Source organism: Sphaeramia orbicularis, chromosome 1 (genome assembly GCF_902148855.1).
Source record: "Sphaeramia orbicularis chromosome 1, fSphaOr1.1, whole genome shotgun sequence".
NCBI classification, from domain to species: domain Eukaryota; kingdom Metazoa; phylum Chordata; class Actinopteri; order Kurtiformes; family Apogonidae; genus Sphaeramia; species Sphaeramia orbicularis.
Genome location: NC_043957.1, coordinates 18,249,990 through 18,272,116, shown reverse-complemented (window position 1 = coordinate 18,272,116; position 22,127 = coordinate 18,249,990). Strand labels below are relative to the sequence as shown.

Sequence of the window (22,127 nt, the reverse complement as noted above, 5' to 3'; positions counted from 1 at the left end):
GATTGGACACCCCTGTCCTACATGGACCACAGGTGAGTAATCCCAGGTTCATCAAGTCAAAGTCCTACCATGTATTTGTTCCAACCTGTTCACTGAACCGGCCCATTTTGATGAACACAACTCCTCATCTAGGTAGACAGTATAATCAGTGGAATCACCTGTGTTAAGTGAACAGGTTGGAACCAATACATGGCAGGACTTTGACTTGATGAACCTGGGATTACTCACCTCTGCTATGGATCGACTACAGCAGGGGTGTCCAATCCTGGTCCTCAACAGCTACTAACCTGCAAGTTTTAGATGTATCCCTCTTTCTTCTAACACACCTGATTCAAATGATAATCCTATCATCAAGCTTTGCAGAAGCCTGATAATGGCTGTCAGGTGTGTTATCAGGCGTCATATCCAACAGGTAGAGCTGGAGTTGTATTAATCTGACATCATATCAGAGAAATATGGCAAACTAAATAGAGCACACATTTAATTCATACACATAACACAGACTATAATTCAGTGGTTTACAGCCTTTTTTGGCTCATGACCCCATTTTAACGTCACAACTTTCTGGCAACCCCAGACATTCAAAACAGACATTTTTTTGCTAAAACTAATTTGTTTTTGATCATGTAATAGTTTGCTATACTATGTTGCAAATAAATGTTAATTTTAGATGAGATTTAGGCTATATAATGTATATTATTATGGATGGAGGCAGAAAAGCCAGGTGTAGATTACTACACAAAGTGAGAATTTTATTTTCCTTGGTCAGGATATGTACAGTCAGTCCAGCTTGGATTTACGAGGCTGACAATTAATACTGAACAAACAAGAACTCAAACTATGAATTATGAAAGAGCTGCAGTATCTGAAACTGACCACAATGAACATTTGAAAGATAAACAGTACCACAGTGCTTCAGTTTCAACTCTACAGTTGGTCATGTCTTTTATGTGTTGTGATTCTCTCAACTCACCATCTGCTTTTATTGGTAAGGTTTAATTTTTTTTAATCAATTACTAGAAATTCCAGGTGACCCCATGTGGAGTCCCAACACCAGGGTTGCAAAACATTGCTATAAATCTAATTTAACCTGATCAAAATGAGTGAATGTAATGCATTTGCTATTTGAAACCACAATCCTTGTTGGCCATATACAGATGAGAATTGTTTTACATTTTAATTTTATCAGCGCCTCTCTGACTTGCATTTGTCTACTTTGGATTTATTGGTTTATTTGACAGAGACATTGTACCTTAAGTCACATTTCTGTAAATGCACCAGAGTTATCCAAATGGCTATCTTCCCTTCACAGTCCACGGACAGAGGTTGAAATGTCACCCTAAAAATTAAGATAAGGTTACATAAATACAATTCTATTTAGAAAACATCAAAAATGTCCCATTACCTAAACTCTATGGTGGCCCAGAGGTGCAACAGCCCAAAAAATGTTTCCACTATAAGAAAAAAAAAAGAGAAGAGCCCAAAAAATTATCCACTGGCCCAAAAAAAATATCCACTATAAGCAAAAAAATGAGAACAGCCCGAAAAATTTTCCATTATGAGAGAAAAAAGAAAAGAGTCCAAAAAATTATCCACTGGCCCAAAAAATTATCCACTATAAGAAAAAAAAAGAGAACAGCCCAAAACATTTTCCATTATAAGAAAAAAAAGAGAACAACCCAAAAAATTATCCACTGGCCCAAAAAATTATCCACTATAAGAAAAAAAAAAAAAGAGAGAACAGCCCAAAAAATTATCCACCATAAGAAAAAAAAAGAGAACAGCCCAAAAAATGATCCATTAGCCCAAAAAATTATCTTAAAAATTTTCAGCCTACGCTTTTATTTTTTGTTGTGGCCTCAATTTTAAAGCAAGATACCTTTCGGGTAAACAGCGCCCCCTTAATTGGAAAGGTGGATGATGTTTTTTTTTTTGTTTGCTTTTTTTAATAGTGGATAATTTTTTTGGTCTGTTCTCTTTTTTTTCTTATACTGCATAATTTTTTGGGCTTGTGGATAAATTTTTGGTCTGTTCTCTTTTTTTTCTTATAGTGGATAATTTTTTGGTTTGTTCTCTTTTTTTTCTTATAGTGGATAATTTTTTGGGCTAATGGATACAGTTTTGGTCTGTTCTCTTTTCTTTCTCATAGTGGATAATTTTTTTGAGCTGTTCTCTTTTTTTCTTATTGTGGATAATTTTTTGGGCTAGTGGATAATTTTTGGTCTGTTCTCTTTTTTTCATATAGTGGATAATTTTTTGATCTGTTCTCTTTTTTTTCTTATAGTGGATAATTTTTTGAGCTGGTGGATAATTTTTGGTCTGTTCTGGTTTTTTTTTTTTTTTTCTTATAGTGGATAATTTTTTGGGCTAGTGGATAATTTTTGATCTGTTCTCTTTTTTTTCTTATAGTGGATAATTTTTTGGCCAGTTCTTTTTTTTTTTTTTTATTCTTATATGGATAATTCTTTGGGCTGTTGCACCTCTGGACCACCACAAAACACAGATGAGTAGTAAAAGTGTTAACAGCCTGAAGACAGACTAATCATTCTGTCATTGGTTCTTTTTCTTCATTTATGTTCTTTCTGTCTTTGGTGAGCTTTATAAGAATAATCCAGTTACAACAAGGGATCGATAAAATCCATCTGAGTCTGAATTTGTTAAAACATATCTCATTATTGTGAAACTATGAGTGATCACGATCAGTAAATGGAAAAGCCACAAAGGTCAATGTAGAACAAGAACAAGTCATACGTGTTTCAAGAAAAAAAAAGTCTCTGTTCGCAGTTAAATAACTATGGTTCCACGTGTCAAACATTTCCAACATTACTGATATCAGGGAACATGTCAACCGGGACACTTACATCTGACGTGGAGGGACGTCATGTGACCACTTTCAGCCGGAAGTTGCCGGCCTTGGATTAAACCACGTGACCAAAATCTGGGACAAGTATCACAAGGTTGAGACAGTTTTTGAAAACGAATTTACTCCAGAAGCTGCCAGAAATGACACGCTTATAGAGCTTAGAGAAATGTCGTTTAGTGTGTACATTTGTTCTGTTTACTTCGGTGCTGCCTGTTGAGTTAGATTTGCTTTAGTGGAACGGATGTGCGCCTACAGTGTCTGACGTTTTTGTCCGCACCTTGTTGAATGTTTTTCATTTCAAGACCCGGAAGCGAGCTCCTGCTACAAGCTAGCTGTTACTATACGCAATGAAGCGCACGAAAGAATAATACAACAAGGCATACATTATTTTAATTTGACGACACGCGTTAATTAAAGAACAGATACGCTGTCTTTAAAGATTATTATTATCCCTGTAACTTGCCTCGTTTCCCGTTAGGTCTGCTAACTGCTCTGCTATTTAGCCATCTGTTAAATTGACGCTAACATTAGCAGTAAGTTCCCGTTAGCAGGTTGGTTACTGCCTGGTGATGGCTGTGGCACTCAGAGGAGGTGTTGTGGCCGGATTTTTATTCCTACTGATACTGACTGAATGCAAAGCAAGGATACACAAGCTAACCCTGAAGGTAAGGCTATTGTCTAACGCTTACATTATGCTAGCTGTAGGGCTAATGTTACAGTCCAGTTCTCCAGCCGCTGCTTTATTAGCTAGCTTTAATTAGCTTCAGTGATACGATAATCCAAGCCTGCTGAAGCAAGATACTACTAAATAAAACGGGAATGAGAGGGGTGTTACTGGGGCTTCGTTGCAAAAAGACTTTAACTGTAATACATCCTCTCTGACTTCCTCTCCTGACTAGAACGAAACTCGGGTTTTGGTCCCACTCAACTCCTTTGGCTTCTATCCCAATGGGACTCTGGACGTCAACCTGCTGGCTTTGCGTCTCTTCGAACAGGATTCGGTCAACCACAGCGACTTTCCAGTAAGAACCTTGGTCTGTGTGTTTGCTCTCCATCTACACTATTATATACTAACTGTAGTGTGCTTGCCACCGAGAAACTTTTATCATCAGAAAGGTATTCTTCATTTGGGGACACTAAATGAATGAGTCTATCAGAACATTATCAAATACACTGATGATACTGTGTGTTTGAGTATTTGCCTATAAATACCATGCAAACAAAAAGATAATTTAGTTTAGTTGAAGTCTCATAAAGTTCATCCATATTTACCACAATCAGAGACACATTGTCCTCTGTTTTGATAAGTATGGGTCTCGGGTCCAGGTTCCAGAATAAACCTTTGGCTCGTGTGCTAATGGCAGGTAATTCTGTAATATTGAACAGCAAAAATATTTTTTTTACTGGCAATACGATTACCCTAAAGATGTTGATTATATAGTCATTTTTAGCTTTACTTTCAACAGCCAATTATCATTAAGTCAAATTTGTGACTTTTTCCATTTTCTTTCTTATTAGTTTTTTATGTTTTATATGTTTTCAAGTTTCATTGATGTTGAGCCTTGGGCATTTATAGAAGGCATCAAACAGTTGGAAGCTGCTCTGATAACATTTTCTAATGTCACAGTAGGTAGGCTCTGGGCTGTAAGGGTCCCATTAGTCATAGCTGGTTATTTTAACTTCTTTACACAAAATAAAAAAACTTGATACCTTGTGCAAACAAGGTACTTGCACAGTGCAAACAAAGATAACATATACTATTACACTCATTATTTTGTTTTGGTTGGCACATGATAGTAATAATAGTATGTGTGTGTGTGTATATATATATATATATATATATATATATATAATTTTAAATTATTACATTTTGATATTCAGTACATTTTATATATATATATATATATATATATATATATATATATATATATATATCCAGTATTTAATAACAAATTTTTTCAGTGGTGGATATAGAATAATTAACCAGCCATCAGCTCTTTCTTGCCAAAACAATGTTGTTACATATATTAGTATTCTATTAAATTCCCTTATCAGTAAACATATATAAAGGATGATATACTGACCTACTGCTCCTCCATTATTTGTTCTGTTAAACAAGCCTTTCCTAAATTTGCAATGTGAAAGACAACAGATACATGAAATATTAACTGTTAAAACAGGAGGTTCTGCTGAAGCTGAAAACTAGAATATCATTGTCGGTGTGTTCCCAGAAGATTTCTAAATGGCTACATCTTCAGCCTGTATTACATGAGTAAAGTCATTTACACCATGAACAAAAAGGAGAGCTGAAATGAGAAGAAGTTACAACTACATTAAGTCAAAGCTGTTGTTTCACAGAGTGCAGTATATTACACTGAGTTTGGAACATGCCATGAGTGAAATATGCTTTTCTATACTGTACACACACTGAAGTCATGTTTTTGGCCCTTGATTACCACTTTGATACATTTGTCTTTAGGTTGGTTTCAGCCTCTCCCGGTCACGTGTCAGTGGAGTGCTATCATACACAGTGAGTATGTTTTCTGCGTATTTATGATGCCAACACTATCCTGGGATATGTCCTAAGTCCCAAAACTATACTTTTAAGAAAAACATTTATCTAAAGTTAATATATTATCATGAATGCATCAAGAGTTGGGTATATAAAAATGACAAAACATAGCGATATCTTTGTTCCAAAACAGTATTCTTGTGTTACACTATGGCAGAGATTCACAGGTGACCAAAAAGATTCCAACACTGTCAGAAAATTAGCTTGACCATCTTGTATGCTGACTGCTACTAAAACCTATTTATACTAAACCAAGAGGAATACAGCATGAAGTGACACACTTATCAGTGATACAGATTTTTGCAGTCCTTTCACAGTTGTTTCAATGTCATGGCCACTTTTCAAAACACTTCAGATGTTGACATTTGCATTACTTTGATACAAACGTTTAAAAGGTTAAGTTAAAGGTCAACTTGCTTTATTATCTTTGTAAGGAAATTTGGTCTCTGCATTTTATCCATCCTCATACACAGCACCTACTGTTAGCATTAGTGATTAGCCTTAGCATTTAGCACAGCTGGAGTAGTGAGCTGCCATTGAAGACACTTCAACCCCAGATGTTTATCAGCACCGTCATCAAGGGTTTATTTCAATTATTGCAACTGACCACACTCAACAGATCACTTTCTTAATCTGTATGGTTATGTATTTATGAATGAATGAAGTGCTGGGTACAGTATGATGTGAATGCAGAGTGCTTATGTTAAAGTGAAGGCAGCATGAGTCACTTATGGGGGAAGTATGAAATGTTGATGTGGTTGAAATGCATTTAGCACCAAAGGCTAACAGATGTCTTCAGTTGGGCTTTTGTTAAGCATACTGTGTGATGAGTTTGGAAAATGTGGACTTGATATCGAAGCAAGTGTGTCTCTTAGACTTAAGCTGATATCTGTTGGAGCCACACAAACTTAAACTGAACTTTTCTCCACATTTTTTCCCAGGAGTCTCTGGTGTCATTCACTTCATTTAAATCCTATGATCAGTGTTATGGTGATCCATCTTTAAAGTATTGCTCCCTTAATATAATTCTACAGCCAATAAAAGGCCTTTATGCAAATTTTATTGTTTTCCTTGCGGATAGCTCAATTGTAGGTGTATTTAATAAGTTAAGTTAATTTGACAAGCACTTGATAAAGTTCAGCATTTTTACTTGTGAGTAAGCCAACGTTTCTCATTACCTCACACTTCTTTATGCTCTGCCCTTTGGTCTACTATGTGCAATATTATTTTCAGAAAGCTGAAATTGCAACAGTCAAAATGTAAACTCAGGGTCTCAAATTGGCAAATCAAACGGTGGCGTCAAGTGGCTCCATCGACTTCTTTAATAAAGTGTGCGGTGACAACAGACATCAATAAGGTTTACTATTGTATGCTGACGAGTGTAATAATGTTGCATAATTGCTGAAATTCCACAGTTTGTGGCCATTTGAAGATATCAGTGTATGTAATTATTAAAATAAATGTGCAGCTTTGGTGGTACTTTGTGTTTTTGAACTGACTTATGATCATTTTGTATTAGTCCCACAATGAGAGAATTTACAACAATGGTGAACTTTTCGACTTAAATGACACTGGAACTATTTTTCTCCAGGCAGAGCAGCCGGCAACGTGCCCTCTCAAATCCAAGACATCACCCAACAACGAGCCTCTAATTATTTTCCTTATTGACGTCAAAAGACTCCAGTATGTATGCTTGAGCATTACTGTTTACAAGTGTGTATCACTGATGTACAGTTTAACTGTATAGTGTTTGTTGTGTGTTTGTGTAGGGTCAATGTGACAGTCGTAGGAGAGCAAGACAACATCTTGACAGCAAAGCGAAAAGGTCAGTGTTGCTTATGGTTTACTTAAATTTGTTACAGCTAAGCAACATGATGCATTGTGTAGTTTCTGCTCCCTCCAGATCAGAGGAAAAGGAGGGATGTTCCCCCGGAGGGTGGTGCACCATTACAACCTGTCAACAATGCAGAACATGCATCCAGTCAGGACAAAAATGAAGGGGACTCTGGGAACCAGAAGAAAGACAGTCAGACCGATCAAAAAGCAATTCCTGCAGAAGATGAAACACCTTTCGATGTAAGCATCATGTGCATCTGACTCTGTATAAGTAATGTTCACATGAAGTCGATTTCATTTGTATTTGTTTTCAGCTGAATAAAACGAAGTCGTTCGTCTTGGCGTTGAACAGAATGGAAAACTCCTATAACTTCAGCGTAAGTACTCCTTCATTGACCACAATATATCATTATTAATTTATTTGATTTTGCAGTTAACTCATTTATATGGAAGAATGTTGAACTTTGCCAACTATCTCTTTTTCAGTTCCACCTGAAGGTGGGCTTGGTTGCACAGGGTCTTTACAACCTCAACTTCCACTATTGTCAGAACCTGGCTACTAGAAACATGTTGCCCTATTCTTTCGCTGTAAGTAAATTGTTCTTCTTCATGCATATTCATGTTTGCCTGTATGTACATGTTGATGTTAACCCATGCCAGTGTTTCAGGTGGAAGTGACAGAGAAGAATCCAGGCGGCTGCTACTTGTCTGCAGCAGAAATTCCTCTGTCGCGCCTTTACATCGGTATGGCTGGAGTGTTCTTCACTGCTGCCCTGGTGTGGGTTTACACACTAATGAAGCACAGGTATGCATGTGCCCAGGCAGTGGTATAAATGTATTCTCTCTGGTGTAGTAATGTCTTAACGCTTCCTCTTTTAAAATTTACCCAGTAGTGGCATGATAATTAGTGGTCACAACTTACTTTCATATCCTGTTTAACTGTTGCAACATCTACAACTCAGTATCTGAACATGACACTCCCCATAAAATTACACAGCATTAACAATCGGCATCAATTCAGAATTTAGTATAGCCTCATAATATAAAAAGGACTTAACATGAAATGGAGATCACCAATTGCAATATATGTAAAAATGTAATATAGAAGAAGATTAATGTTAAAGATAAAATGTAAAATGTTTCAAGTATTTAAAAATAGAAAAACCGTGTGGTTAAAATCCAGCAGTGTAAAAACATGCACATAAAACCGCTGTACATATATGGATATAGATTAGAAAAAACTGCATTTATAGAAATGCGTAATGTGTGCATAGTCCATGTGTTTTATCAATGGAATTGTAAATTAAATAAAAGAATGAATATTAACAAAACTAGAACTCAGACCCACAACCACACCAACCCAAGTGAAGCGCATCCATGCAATTGAAAAGCTATTTGCCAACACCAGCATTCTCAGAGTGGTTAAAAAAAATGTAGGTTTTGTTCATAAAATTCCTGTCTGAAATGGACCTTGCCCGTATCAGCAGCACCATTTGACTATTGGTACCACATTGGATACTGTGGCTCTACTGTAGGGGTCTAATGCATCATTAGGTCTACGCATAAAAAATGATTTTAGTTGTCTGTCTGTTTCTTTGTAGACTAGTTGTTCAGTTTGTCAGATGACTGAAAAAGTTGAATACTTGGGTCTGTAAACCAAATATTTTCAGTTTGATGTCATAGAAGGGGAAATAAAAAAAAAAAAAAAATTTAATAAGATGAAGTCTTAGACTTTTGTTTTTTAAATATATACTAAAGTCAGTAATTAAAATAGTTTGCAATTAAATAGCAAAACATGAATTGGCTCTAAAATAAAAAAGTTTCTAAATATTTTGCAAAAAATTAGATAATGGTAAAATTATAGGAAAATGCATGTAACTTTTATCATAAGATGCAGCTCTAAACAGAACTTATAGTTGTGAAGTCAATGAAATTCTGCAATTCTGCTAAATGTGTTCATGTTCACTCTAGTGTCCCATGTTGTTTCAAAGCCTGTTGTGTTAAAATGTCACTATTGTTACATGTAATGTAAAGCCCACACCCAGGTGAGCAGGAGGAGATAAAGGTTGTAATACTGTTGATGCTTAGATTCTTAATAATCTTGGAAAACCATAGAGTAAATGTAGTTGAAGGATGATGTGAAAACATGGGGTTTGAGTTTATTTTTGAATGTGTCAACTGACTTTGCCTCTTGAACAACAGAAAAGTCCAACAGGAGTATTTGGTAAACAGCAATGCTTAAGTCTCAAAAAACAGATTTTGTTGTTATCATAAATGTAAAGGGTCATTGTGTGAAGTTCTCTGTGTATTACTCTGTACAGATACAGCGTTTTTAAGATTCACTGGCTGATGGCGGCACTGGCCTTTACCAAGTCTACTTCTCTGGTTTTCCACAGTGTAAGTACATCTCACCCAACAAGCAGACGAAGCCCGTTAGATTTACTGTTGGTATTCAGCTTTGATTGTTATGTGTTGTAATTTTGAATTCTCTCTGTATTTGTTATTGTGGTCACTGTACGCCTGTTTTCTTTGTCTTCGTCTGTATATTGCGTCTTTGGTTTGATTAGATCAACTACCACTTCATCAACACTGAGGGACATCCTATTGAAGGCTGGGCCGTCATGTATTACATCACACACCTGTACGTAGGATTTCTCCAGGAATGTAAAGTTTAAAATGAGTAAAAAGGTAAATTTTGTGCTGTTCTGCTCATGATACTGTGATATTCTTCAGGCTGAAAGGGGCTCTGCTGTTCATTACTTTGGCACTGATCGGCACCGGCTGGGCTTTTGTTAAATACATCCTGTCTGACAAAGAAAAGAAGATCTTCATGATTGTCATCCCTCTACAGGTGTGTATATACTTCAAAAATACTCTGTTTATTTGTGAGATTATTTGCACTCGGTGAACCTTGGTGCACTCGCTGGTTCCCTGCAGGTCCTGGCTAATGTGGCCTACATCATAATCGAGTCCACAGAAGAAGGTTCCAGCGAATACTCCATGTGGAAGCAGATCCTGTTTCTGGTTGACCTCATCTGCTGTGGAGCCATCCTTTTCCCTGTTGTCTGGTCAGTGTGGGTGCAGCTTGTCTGAAACAGTAGAACCTCGCAGTATGAGTTTAATTCCCTCTGTGACCATGCTTGTTTTGTGATTTATCTCATTTTACAAATCAATTTTCTCCATTGAAACGAATTGGAATGTAATTAATCTGTTCCAGCCCCCAAAAATACTCACAAGCTGTGGCTCATAAAGCTAATTACTCGTACAATGGTGCACTCATATTGCGAGGTTCTACTGTAGTTTGCTGCAGTTATCAGAATACTTTAGTTATCCCAAGAGGAAATTATTGGGTGTTACAGTTGCTTCACTCAAGTATAGTAAAAAAGTTGCAGGAAAGAAATTATCAATACAATAGAAAAAGAAACATTTTTACATATATAAAGCTCTGACTATATATACATATGCCAAATATACATATTAAAACACTCTAGTCAGACAAAATTAGAACAGCAATTCGTACAATATGCACTAGACAATATAATATTAATATTATAATTAAAGAAATATACATAAGTGCAAAAATATTACTATGTATATGTATAATTATATGGTTATAAGGTGCTTTCTGTTTTGCGTTCACTACTGTAAAAACCAAAAATACGACACAGAATTAATTTAGAAAGTGTCGTATAAGGAGTTAAATGCATACACACAGCCTAGTCCAAATGAGAGGATGTTTAGAGAAATTCTAAATACAGATTTCTACCTCATGAACCTGGACAACAGTAAATACACTTCGAAAAATTACACCTTTGTTATTCCAGGGTTCCCACAGGATCTTTAAAGTCTTGAATTTACAAATCTGCATTTAATACCTTTAAATAGCCTTTAAAAGGTATTAAATTTGATATGGTAAGTCTTAAGTTATGTTACTATTAACTTGTTAGCTGTGTTGTGTTTAAATGTCTGTTAAATGTCCAAGCCGGAAAGAAAGTAACATTAGTCTACTTAGGTCCACCCGTTCCAACCCAACAATTCATACTGAAATTTGGAACGAATTATCGCTAACTTTGCAGCCCCCTGTGAGGAATGACTTGGAGCGGTGGGAATGAAGGCGTTGAAGTAAATAAGTGCATTTTCCTAAATTCTAGGAGTCATGAAGTTTTGCCAGTATGGCTGTGAAATGGGCATTCAATTCTGTTTTAAGTGGTCTTTAAAAAAGTCTTAAATTTAGGAACATGTTGGAATGCTGTGTTCTCAACCAATTTTTTTCTCGAAACAGGTCCATTCGTCACCTACAAGAAGCATCCAGCACTGATGGCAAAGGTGAGACATGTAATCAGTCACCAAATCACAGTCTAAGGAGCTTCAGTTTGTAGTGTTTAGCTTTTTGATATGATGCACAATGTTTTAAATGAGCTGATACTGAATGTTGACCCATGTTCACACAGTGGCTATTTCCCTCTGATATCTCAGGGCATATCTAAAGCATAATGTTGAAAATCTGTGTTCATGTAATGTAAGTGCAGAAATCTAGACCGGCATGGGATCGTATTTTAGCATATAACTACTTCCTAGCCAACACTATCAATAGATATGACTGGAAAGGTATCAGTTAATTCTGAAATATGTTACTCTTGCTGTCTTTCCTCCGACAAACGGATTAGGAAAAAATATTGTGAAAATTACACAAATATTGGATGTGTTGCAGTAAATAACATCACAAAATGTAATGTCTGGCTTAACCCAGACTTTGCTGAAGTCGGGTGAAAAGACTTTGCACTGAAAGCTTGATTGCATCTTGCGTATTTTTCTTCCAGGCTTAAATATATGTGCATTTATGTGTCAGGATTAACGTATGCCTTTCTTATATCCTTTACACTCATCAAACAGTGATGTTGGCGTTATCTGTAGTCTAGTAGCACTAATGGTTTGTCAAATATACAGAGGTCCCACAGTCACTTCTAAAGTCTAATTTTAGTTAAGTTTATTAGTCTAAAGTCTAAGCCTGGGGGGGTTGTATCGACCCTTTTTAACAGCAGACTTCTAGTTCATCCCAATAATAATTTAGTTATTAGCTACATGGTTAAGGAAGACTCAGTTGACGTCATGTTTTTGGTTCATTTTAAGACCATGGCAGAGTAAACTATCCTACGACAGGGCGCCACAGTCTGTATAGAGCTTCCCCTGTGTGGATATGGTCGATGACAGAATGTTCAGCTCATCCTTAACCCTCAATTTTTCACAAAAATGTTGTATTTCTTTACAGTTCTTGCAAATTTCAGTCCTATGCAGTTTTTGAGCCTAGATTGATCCATTGAGCTTGCCTCTGAGACACAGCAGAAGCATTGTGATGTCTGTCTTATTTTTCACTTTTTTTTGTTTCCAACTAAAACAACAGATACATGTCCAGCAGACTCTTCTGTCCGTCATGGTGAAAATAATTTAGTGAAACCAGGTACCCCGTTGACTCGAAAACATGGACTGTATATAAAGATGGTCACTGCAGCGATACTACGAAGGCCTTAGACTGTGATGATGACAGCTGTCAGTCATCAGATAACTACCATCCCAGCGCCTTTTACCAAATTCTCACTGAATAACATGGAGGGGCGGAGTTAATGAGTTAATGACTGCAGCTGTCATCAGGGGACGATGGACCTGTAAATATGTCATCTTTATATACAGTCTATGCTCAAAAACCGGTCTCCACACTCACATATACACACCAACACAACCACACACCCGTTCTGTCCCTCCAAATGAACTTCAGAATAAAGGTCTATCCACATTGCAATACATGGGAGAATTTCAAAATAAAGCCTTCAGGAGAAACTCAACCTCTGAGGGGTTTAAGAGCCTGTCAGATTTCCAAAATAAGAGCATTTAAAAGTTACTGACAGTGAAAACTGATGAAATCTGGTTTTCAGCTGGGAGCCTCAGTAAGCAATGATAGGATAAGATCTGAGATTAGTGCAACTAAAACCACGTATCTCGGTTTGTTTGTCACATTTGGACTCATTTGAAGGTGTCCTTCAGATGTTTTATTCTGTCTAGTGAGAGTTTTAACTGCTTTCAGGTCCCACATACACTAACTGACTGTTGATTGCTCTTCAGCACATTCTACTAATACATCAGATTGGTTTATTATTCAGTGTGTAATGCACTACCTAGACATGTCACCTACTATTATCATCTGATCATGTTATCTATGGATGCGAATGACAGCCACTGCACTTTAAAATCAGATGTTGTCTTTATGTATATATTACTATTATTATTTCTATCAACTGTATATGCCATCATTCTGTCTAATGTTTAAAAAATTAGTACTTAAAAAAAAAAAAATTCTATCATCCATAAAATACGTAATACATTTTCATACATTTATACTCTTTATTTTCATCTGTTTAAATTATCTGAAAGGGTTATATTATATAATGCATGTGCAGTTTTTAATGTCAAGCCTTTAAGATATCCATAGAAATTTTGTTTGTTTATGTATGTGGTTTTCTGCTGCTTTAAGCTTTTCTGTCCGATCTCTTTCAGCTTCTGATGCAGCTTCATTGTCTCACATCATTTACCTTCTGTTACAGCAATTCAGCCATATTTCAGCAGCGCTTCAGCAAATCTTTCTCAGACGCCCCCAACAATCACATTTTTATAGGAGATGCGTTTTCTGATGTGTTCATTACATTTTTTTTGTCCATCTCTTCTACAGCTGCTATGAATCTGGAAAAGCTCAAGCTGTTTCGGCATTATTATGTGATGGTAAGATACGAAGTGAAATTCTTCATTCACTCTTTTTTTTTTTTTTTAATAATTTTTTCATGTTTTCATTTTCTCCTGTTGCTTGTGACTATTAGAGTGCATCATGCCCCAAGCCAAAAAATACATTTTTAAAAATCAGTTTGTCCCTATTCTAAATTTGTTCCAATGCAGCTCCTAAAGTTTATGACCAAATTTCAAGCTATTCTGATATTATCTAATGGGTCCACCGTGCGAATGAAAATTTTACTGATGAAGAATCAAAGGAGAAAATTTGTTAATTCGAGATTTTATTGCAATTTTATAACAATCCCCATGACATAGTGAAACACATATAAAGTGACTCAACAATAAACTCTTGCAAATAAATCCACAACTAGTATTGGAATAATAAAATCAGTTATGCATCACTAGACTATTCGGTGACACTTTATGTCACTACTTAATGGTGTTGTCGTTCGAGTCATCAGACGAGTCTTTTGCAGCTTTTTCGGTGCAGAATGCTTTTTCTTTTTCGAAGATTGGGATGACTTTTTCAGTCTTGTTCAACGACTTGCAGTACATCTTGGTAATGTTCCTCACTTTTCGACGCTCCCAGGAAGTGTGAACTCAATTTGACACCTTGCTCGGCGCAGTCATTCACAACATTGAGTGCTTGGAGTTTGGCAATGCATCCTCGGTAAGCTTTGTTTGTTGGCCAGGTCTCTGGATTTGAGGTGAGGAAGGTATCATCCAGTTTCATTAACAAGTGCAAGGTCAAATGAACCAAATGTAGCTTTTCGGTCAGTCTTCATGGACTGGAGAAATTGGCAGTCACCAGGATTCTTTATCAAGTCCTCAGCATTCGTGGGCCACAAACGAAAAGTCTGTTCTAATTGTGTGTCCATTTCTTCAGTCTGTTTTGTTGTGGATGGCGCTGATCTGCGACTCTTGGGTACAGCTCGGAGCTTTGCATTGTCATCGAGAAGTTTAAGAATTTTTTCACAGGCCTTTCGCTCCGAAATAACTGGAATATTTGTCTTTTCGTAGAACTCAAATATTTTCCCGAAAACCAACTTCGCAGAATCCCACTTTTTTCTTTTCTCTGTGGTACCATCTTGTACATGCCACATCCTGCATCTCAAGACTTGACGACATGTTGGCAGCCTGGAACCAGTGATTATAGCGTCAATGTCCGTTATTCCTTCTCTTAGGCCGAACACTGATAGATACTTTATTGATCCTTTGCAGGAAATTGTTTGATTGCTTCACTGTTTGATGAAGACTGTCTGATCACACGTGGTCTTGTGCTTGGTGTAGCCCCAGATTCTGAATTGCTTGTTTCATTGGACTCAGCTACAGCTCCTAAATCTGGGCATGGAGCACTACACTGTTTGTCATCTTCAATATCCATATTGTACTATCAAATGAAATGTCTGTGTGAGACCAAATTTTTAGTTATTGAGCTCAAATTTGTGCTTTTTTTTCCACTTGCTGTAAACCGGATATGGATGTGTTCAGAGACCGGTGGCAGTTCAATAAAATGCTGAGTAACTATAGAACTGTGCACACACTACAAGTAGTTTTAACGGCTTATGCTACAAAGAAAAGGAAATTCCGGATGATCAGATGACATCATCTTGTACACAGTATATGCTGACTATAGCCCAGGGTGTGGTTTCCTGGAACTGGATCAATGAACTAAACCTTTATCAAATCACACATAGATATAGTTGGGGGTTATACTGTTTTCAAGTATAAGAGTTTAATAGTCTTCAATTACATGAAAACTAAATGTGCTAAGAGGTAATTGTAAAAAAAACAACAACTTCAAATCAAATAGTTGGTGTTAATCGCTGATGATGGCCGATTCTGGTCAAATATTCAGAATATTCATCCCTGAGGTGGACCCATTTACCATAATTTTTTTGACAAGATATTGTACAGATTGCCATATTTTAGACATTGGCATGATTTTAGAATGAGGACAGATTGTTTTTCCAACTTTTGAGAAAATGATGCACTCTAGTGACTATAAATCTGTTTATTCCCTCTATCATCCTTTTTTCTGCTATTAATTATACTGGATTCACGAAAATTCCCTTTAAACACATAGTTTTTCATGTTTTTTCAGAAGCTGCAGTGTGACACATAGGAATTATAAACTTTGGCAGTGATTTTACACAGTAAAGAATGAAATAATACCTGTTGATATACAGTGGCTGGTGTCATTAACTCTAAACATTGAAAAAATGATCAGATCTCACATCCAGCTCCATCATTTTAAAGTCGTGACTTCAGATTCTCTTGGTTTCTCCTTAGATTGTGTGTTACATTTACTTCACGAGGATCATAGCCATTCTGCTCAAGATCACGATGCCTTTCCAGTGGCAGTGGTGCTACGAGGTGAGACAAGATCAACCACAAAGAACTACAGAAACTCGGATGTTTACATGTTTTAACGTTAAGATCAGATGAAACATGTGCAACAGTGTTTTCACTTAAGACTGTGTGATAATTATAAAATCCAACTAATGGGGGAATTGATCTAAACTTCATAACCCTCTTGTAGATCAAAACTGTCAAGCAACTCATGTACACTCATACTGGAGGCCAAATGGCTGAACTGGCCAGATTAAAAAAAAAAATTAAAAAAAAGTGATTTTAGTTGCCATCTTAATGAAGTTTAGAGCATTCACATAAAAAAAAAAAAAAAAAAAAAATCGGCTCTGTTTTTCTGAAAGGAGATCTCATTAATTTAGGAAAAACAGCCGATTTTCATTTTTTCATTAAACTATTTCTCGTAATTATGAGATAATTATCTCATTAATTCAGAAAAACGGAGCCGATTTAAATTTTTTGATGTGAATGCAGTATGCTATTGTAGGTTTGGGTTTGAGACATTCAGCGATACTCATGTCTTTAAGAAGTGTAGATGCCATTGTTATTAGTTTGTTAGTAGACTTTGTGCAGGCACCTCAATACGGAAGCGTATTGCATTCACATCAAAAAATTTAAATCGGCTCTGGTTTTCTGAATTAACAAGAGAATTATCTCATAATTGTGAGATAATTCTCTTGTTAATTCAGAAAAACAGTGCTGATTTTTAGTTTTTCATGTGAATGCAATACGCTTCCATACCATCTGGTTGAAAATGTCCTTATTTTTCTCTTAAAATTTCTCAGTTTATATATTTGAATATTTTCTGAGTTCTATTGTTAATGTAATGTGGGTTTATGAGATCTTGATCAATTACTTTTAACTTAGTGTCCCAACTATTTTGGAACTGTGTAGATAGATGAGAGACAGATAATCTCTTACTGACCCCTCTGTGTGTTCAGTTTCTGGTGGAGGTCTCTACTCTGATCTTTTTCGTGTTGACGGGCTACAACTTCCGACCAGCGTCCAATAACCCCTACCTCCAGCTCCCCCAGGACGAGGAGGACGTTGAGATGGATGAAGTGTAAGCGAACACCCATGTATGAGCCCACGTCTTTGTTTTCAGTCAAGTTACACGATTGCACGTGTGTGAATAAAACTGTTGCACCTGTCTTTGACCTGTGGACAGAGTGACTGAGTCGGGTGCACTGGAGGGCATCTCCAAAGTCAAGAAGACATCGAACGGACGCGACCGCCAGAAAGAATCCACCTTGTGAGCAGGGAAGCTGCATCTCCGGGAGGGTCCCACTGAAACCCCCCCCCCTCCCCAGACCTGCTGGTGTACAAAGGGGTGCACACGGACCAAATCGACCCCATCCCCTATCAAGTGACAGCTCTCCTTGTCGAACTTTTTAAGTAGTTGCAGTGGATTGCAGAAGTGCAGTTTGCTGTCCGGCTATGCAAAAAACCAAACTTTGTTGGACGCTCTTCATTTCCTTGAAACGCTCCACCCAGAAACTCAGAAAAGTTTCAGGGGGACAGAACATGGAAGGGTGGAGGACCGAAAAGAAGGAGCTCTGATGATCTTTACAGTTTTCATCTCTCTCTGACTCTTTTTCTTTCTGCTTCTCTCTCTCTCCAAAGATAATGATCATTTTAGAGGAAGACTTGCTTCCAGGTGTGTTTATATTGGTTATTTAAGATGGTACTCCTGTGAGCCTCTTAGCTGTACCTTTTTGTGTGTGCTGTGAGTACAGGTGTGTGTGAGCGTGTGTGAGAAAGTGAGACAACACAAGATTTGGACAGTTTTTTTTTTCCACTTTGGAGACGATAGCCCATACTCAGGTAAAAGGCTAATCAATATATATATTTAAGAATTAGGCAACAATTTGAACCAGTTGTTTCTCTTTCCAGTATTCAGGGGTTGTCCCATCAGCCGTCTTACACCGCCATCACCACACAGTTCACTATATGTTACTTTTTTCTCTGTATTTGATTTGTATATTGAAATACATGGATTGACATGGTTGCGTATTTCAATATAGGGTCTTTCCATGTCAGCTCTTGCAGAGTCCAGAACTCTTAATGGATTTTCTAAAGAAAATAATTGTGAAGTCTTCTATTAAGTTCATTGGCTTTTGCAAAATCCTCAAGTTCCACTGTAACTAAGAGCTAAATATCATCATTAGTATGTGCACTTGAGGCCTCGCAGTGGTTTTTTCATTAGACCAGGTTGAAATTCTGCTGAATGTCCAAGAAATCATCATTCAGGCCTGAGACCAAGCAGGAGTTAAGGCCCTGGTGAAACTGTACAGGGTCTTGTTGTGCTCTTTTTCGACTGTTTGACCTTTTTTTTTTCAGAGGTACTAATGTAAGGTACATGTACTGGATCAAGTCACAAAAACTCAACAGGGAGTCCACCATTTTGCTTTTGAATATGCAACTCTTGTCTGGTTTTTGGTGTTTTGTGCCACTGTGCTGGTGAAAGAAGAAGGGACATTCAACTCCTTTGTACTTTATCCAAAAGGAGGCGAAGACGTCAGACAGAACTGACTACAGTAAAACCAGGGGAGACGTGACATCCCTGAGCACGGCAGCTTTAAATAGTTAATGTTGAATCAAAGTAAAAAAAAATCTAAATCACTTGTGACCCAGATGAGAAATGCTCTTACTCCATGTGTCTTTAAGTGTTCCTGATGCAGATCAAACAGACCCGGACAGGCTCTTCTCATTCATATCAGTGTGGACTGTCGCACGTTCACTTGGATCATTCATTAGCAGCTCACCTCAGCCTTCCAAACGCAAAAAAACCCCCCTCCAATTAACCATGAAAACTTCCGTAAAGTTAAGGGTGCGTCGCAGAATCCTAACACTTTACTCCGAATACTTCAAGACACATGAAAACCAAGATGTGAAACATCTCAAAGCTGATGAGACTCAGTATTTATCACAAATGATTAAGAGAAATTCTTAGTCAGTACATTCATGACATACAACTCATTAAATAATAATAATTAAAAAAAGCTCATTGGCTCAAAGGTAACATCACCAAAAAAGTAAAAGTACAATAATGAACCATTTTTAATTAACTTTTGAAAGAGTAACAGATTACTCTGAAAACTGCTATTTATCCACAATAAATATACACTGTACCATAAAGAATGTTTAATGTAGATATAGATAATGTGATTTTTAAAGTATGCAGTCAAAATGTGATATCTGAAATTATACTTAAAATCAATGGCAGCTGTTTTTTTTTTTTGTTTTTTTTTGTACCACATAACATGATAAATCTGTATTAATGCTTCACACGACATAAACGAATGGAAATAATTTACTAAAAATTAAAAGAAATTTGTTAACTTGATTTCAGCAACAACTATTTTAACAAGCACACGTTACATCTCATCAAATATGTTAAATTATCTTGTGTAATGTGTTGATATCATTTGTAATCACAAGGATCAGTACTTAGGGTTTAAATGCTGTTTTTTTGTAAAAGCTGAACAAAAACAGAAGGTTATTGTGGTTATAAACTATTCTTTAGGACCAGAAAGTGTCACAGCAGAGAATTCAAAACAACCAAAATGCACATGAAAAACAACAAACACTGAAGTAAATACAGAAGGAAAAAGTTTAGATTTTTGACATATAAAAACATGTTGGAGTAATTAAAATATTGTGGTTTTGTCCGATCCTGGTGGAAGTTCTTGGATGTTCAGCACAATTTTCAACCCAATTCAATGAAATACAAGCAACTGAGGCACATATAAAGTCTTTAGAGTACAGCGGTATGATTTAGTGAAACCCTGTGAGTTTAATAGACATTTTCTCATGACTGTTTTTACAGATAATCCAGTATATGAAGGCCTCATTGAGCTGTCATGGAGTGACTGTATTATATTGAAATATTCTATTTCAGTATTACTGTTTAAGTTGGAGAAGCCTCTGTGTTCCTCCCAGTCATGGACTGCTGCTGTAATTTAGTGCTTTAGTGGTTGAGGTCACCTCACGTCTCTGGTGGTCGTATGTGGACCTCTTGATGAATAAACAGGTTTTGGATCCGTTTCTTTGTGAAGAAAACCCATGGCCCTCTTTGTGTTCCACAACGGCCTTATGTTTTGTTTTGTTTATTTTTTTGTTTTATTTTTTTTACCCTTTTTGGCCATGCGGTGCCAATCTGGGCAGAGAAGTGACTTATAATGAATTGTGTTTTGCATTTGTCTGCTTTTGGTTTTACCTTTTTGCTCTTGATGTGAAGCTTATTTTATTAATTATTGCTGACTTATTAATTATACAAGGTGGAGAACATGTGCAGAGAGGTGTGTTCAATGGCCGTTTGTAAATATGTTAAAGACAAAAGACTGTTGGCACATGAGGAGGCACACAACACTGATAGGAGCTGCATTGAGGCTTTATAGACAGACGGCGGTGACAGGTTTAGTTTCGATGACTGCTCGAATTTGACCGCACACTCCTGGACACAGAGCTGTACGCTGTGTTTACAGACTGTTGGGAGGACGCCACTGGGCAGGCGGTGAACCAGAGGAGTGCAGTGGAGCTTTGTGCTGGTTACTGAAGGCTGTTTCATGTGTAAACTGTCGCAATAAAGCCGGTGTTCTGGAAAGGTCTGACATCCAGCTCTTACTGTGTTTTGTTGTGATGTTATTTCAGACTATACAAACGCTACATCAGGGCTGGTGAACTCATTTTAGTTCAAGGCCACATTCAGCCTGATATGATCTCAAATCGGTCGGACCAGTAAAACACTACATAACCGATAAATAGTGACAACTCCAACATTTTCTCTTTGTTTCAGTGGAAAAAAAAGTCTAATAAAATCATGAAAATGTTTATATTTACAAACCTTTTGCAACAAATTGTGACAAACATGAACAACCTGAAATGTCTTAAGTGCCTATAAGTGTAATTTAAGAGTTTAATTATAATTTAGTCTAATTTTTTTTTTTTTTTTACAGTATTATGCCTTAGTTTGTCATTTACGCATGCATTACAACTTACAGATCACAGTACATTTACAGATACACAAAACATTTAGAACTAGGCAGAGTATTTTTATCATTTTTTTTTTTTCACATTTTTTTAATGAGTTTCTTTCAAACTTAGAAACCAATGCAGTATAGAATGGAACACTTTCACAATAGAAATGGTACACTTTTTTTTTATAAAACAGGCAGAATATTGTTAAAATTTTAGAGTTTGATATTTAGATTTGCTATTATTTATAGCTTATTATGCTACTATTTTACTTGATCACATTAGTCTGTATTTTAGTTTCAGTTTAGTTTATTTCACATGTTTTTTTCATTGAGTTTCCTTCACACTTATGAACCAATCCAATGTATATAATAGGAGTGGAACACTTTTTTCTTTAAAAAAAAAAAAAACAGGCAGAATATTGTTAAAAATTTAGAGTTTTATATTTGGATTTATCATTTATACATTATTATGCTATTATTTTACTTGAGATCACATTGGTCTGTATTTTAGTTTCAGTTTAGTTAGTTTCACTTTTTTTTTATTGAGTTTCCTTCAAACATATAAACCAATGTAATATATACAATAGGAATGGTAGACTTTTTTCTTTCTTTTTCTTTATAAACAGGCAGAATATTGTTTTTGGAGTTTGATATTGATTTGATAAATATGTCTGTAGCAGCAAAACTGTTGGTGGAATTCATACCAAATTGGGTTTACAGATTGCCAGTC

At 36.4% G+C, this 22,127-nt stretch overlaps 1 protein-coding gene across 3 annotated transcripts; it reads left to right on the top strand.

The window, feature by feature from the left end:
- The first annotated feature begins 2,925 nt into the window (after nt 1–2,925).
- gpr108 (G protein-coupled receptor 108) lies at nt 2,926–21,031 on the top strand. 3 transcript variants are annotated; one of them, XM_030136473.1, is made up of 18 exons: nt 2,926–3,528; nt 3,763–3,885; nt 5,343–5,393; nt 7,027–7,118; nt 7,205–7,260; nt 7,339–7,511; nt 7,586–7,648; nt 7,758–7,859; nt 7,940–8,076; nt 9,593–9,668; nt 9,839–9,912; nt 10,005–10,122; nt 10,209–10,339; nt 11,554–11,597; nt 13,993–14,042; nt 16,341–16,424; nt 17,360–17,481; nt 17,587–21,031. In XM_030136473.1, exons 1-18 carry the CDS (start codon nt 3,433–3,435, stop codon nt 17,672–17,674), a joined length of 1,680 nt encoding a protein of 559 aa, XP_029992333.1. In that variant the 5' UTR covers nt 2,926–3,432; the 3' UTR covers nt 17,675–21,031. The 3 variants fall into 3 exon arrangements, with proteins under 3 accessions (XP_029992333.1, XP_029992316.1, XP_029992325.1); XM_030136456.1 differs by having other exon boundaries at nt 7,327–7,511; XM_030136465.1 differs by having other exon boundaries at nt 7,205–7,265; nt 7,332–7,511.
- Nucleotides 21,032–22,127: the final 1,096 nt, after the last annotated feature.

Coding starts and splice junctions, on each gene's coding strand:
- gpr108 (XM_030136456.1), top strand. CDS start 3,433: ATGGCTGTGGCACTCAGAGGAGGTGTTGTGGCCGGATTTTTATTCCTA. Junction 7,261..7,326: donor CTTGACAGCAAAGCGAAAAG/GTCAGTGTTGCT, acceptor TTGTGTAGTTTC/TGCTCCCTCCAGATCAGAGG. Junction 14,043..16,340: donor TTCGGCATTATTATGTGATG/GTAAGATACGAA, acceptor GTTTCTCCTTAG/ATTGTGTGTTACATTTACTT.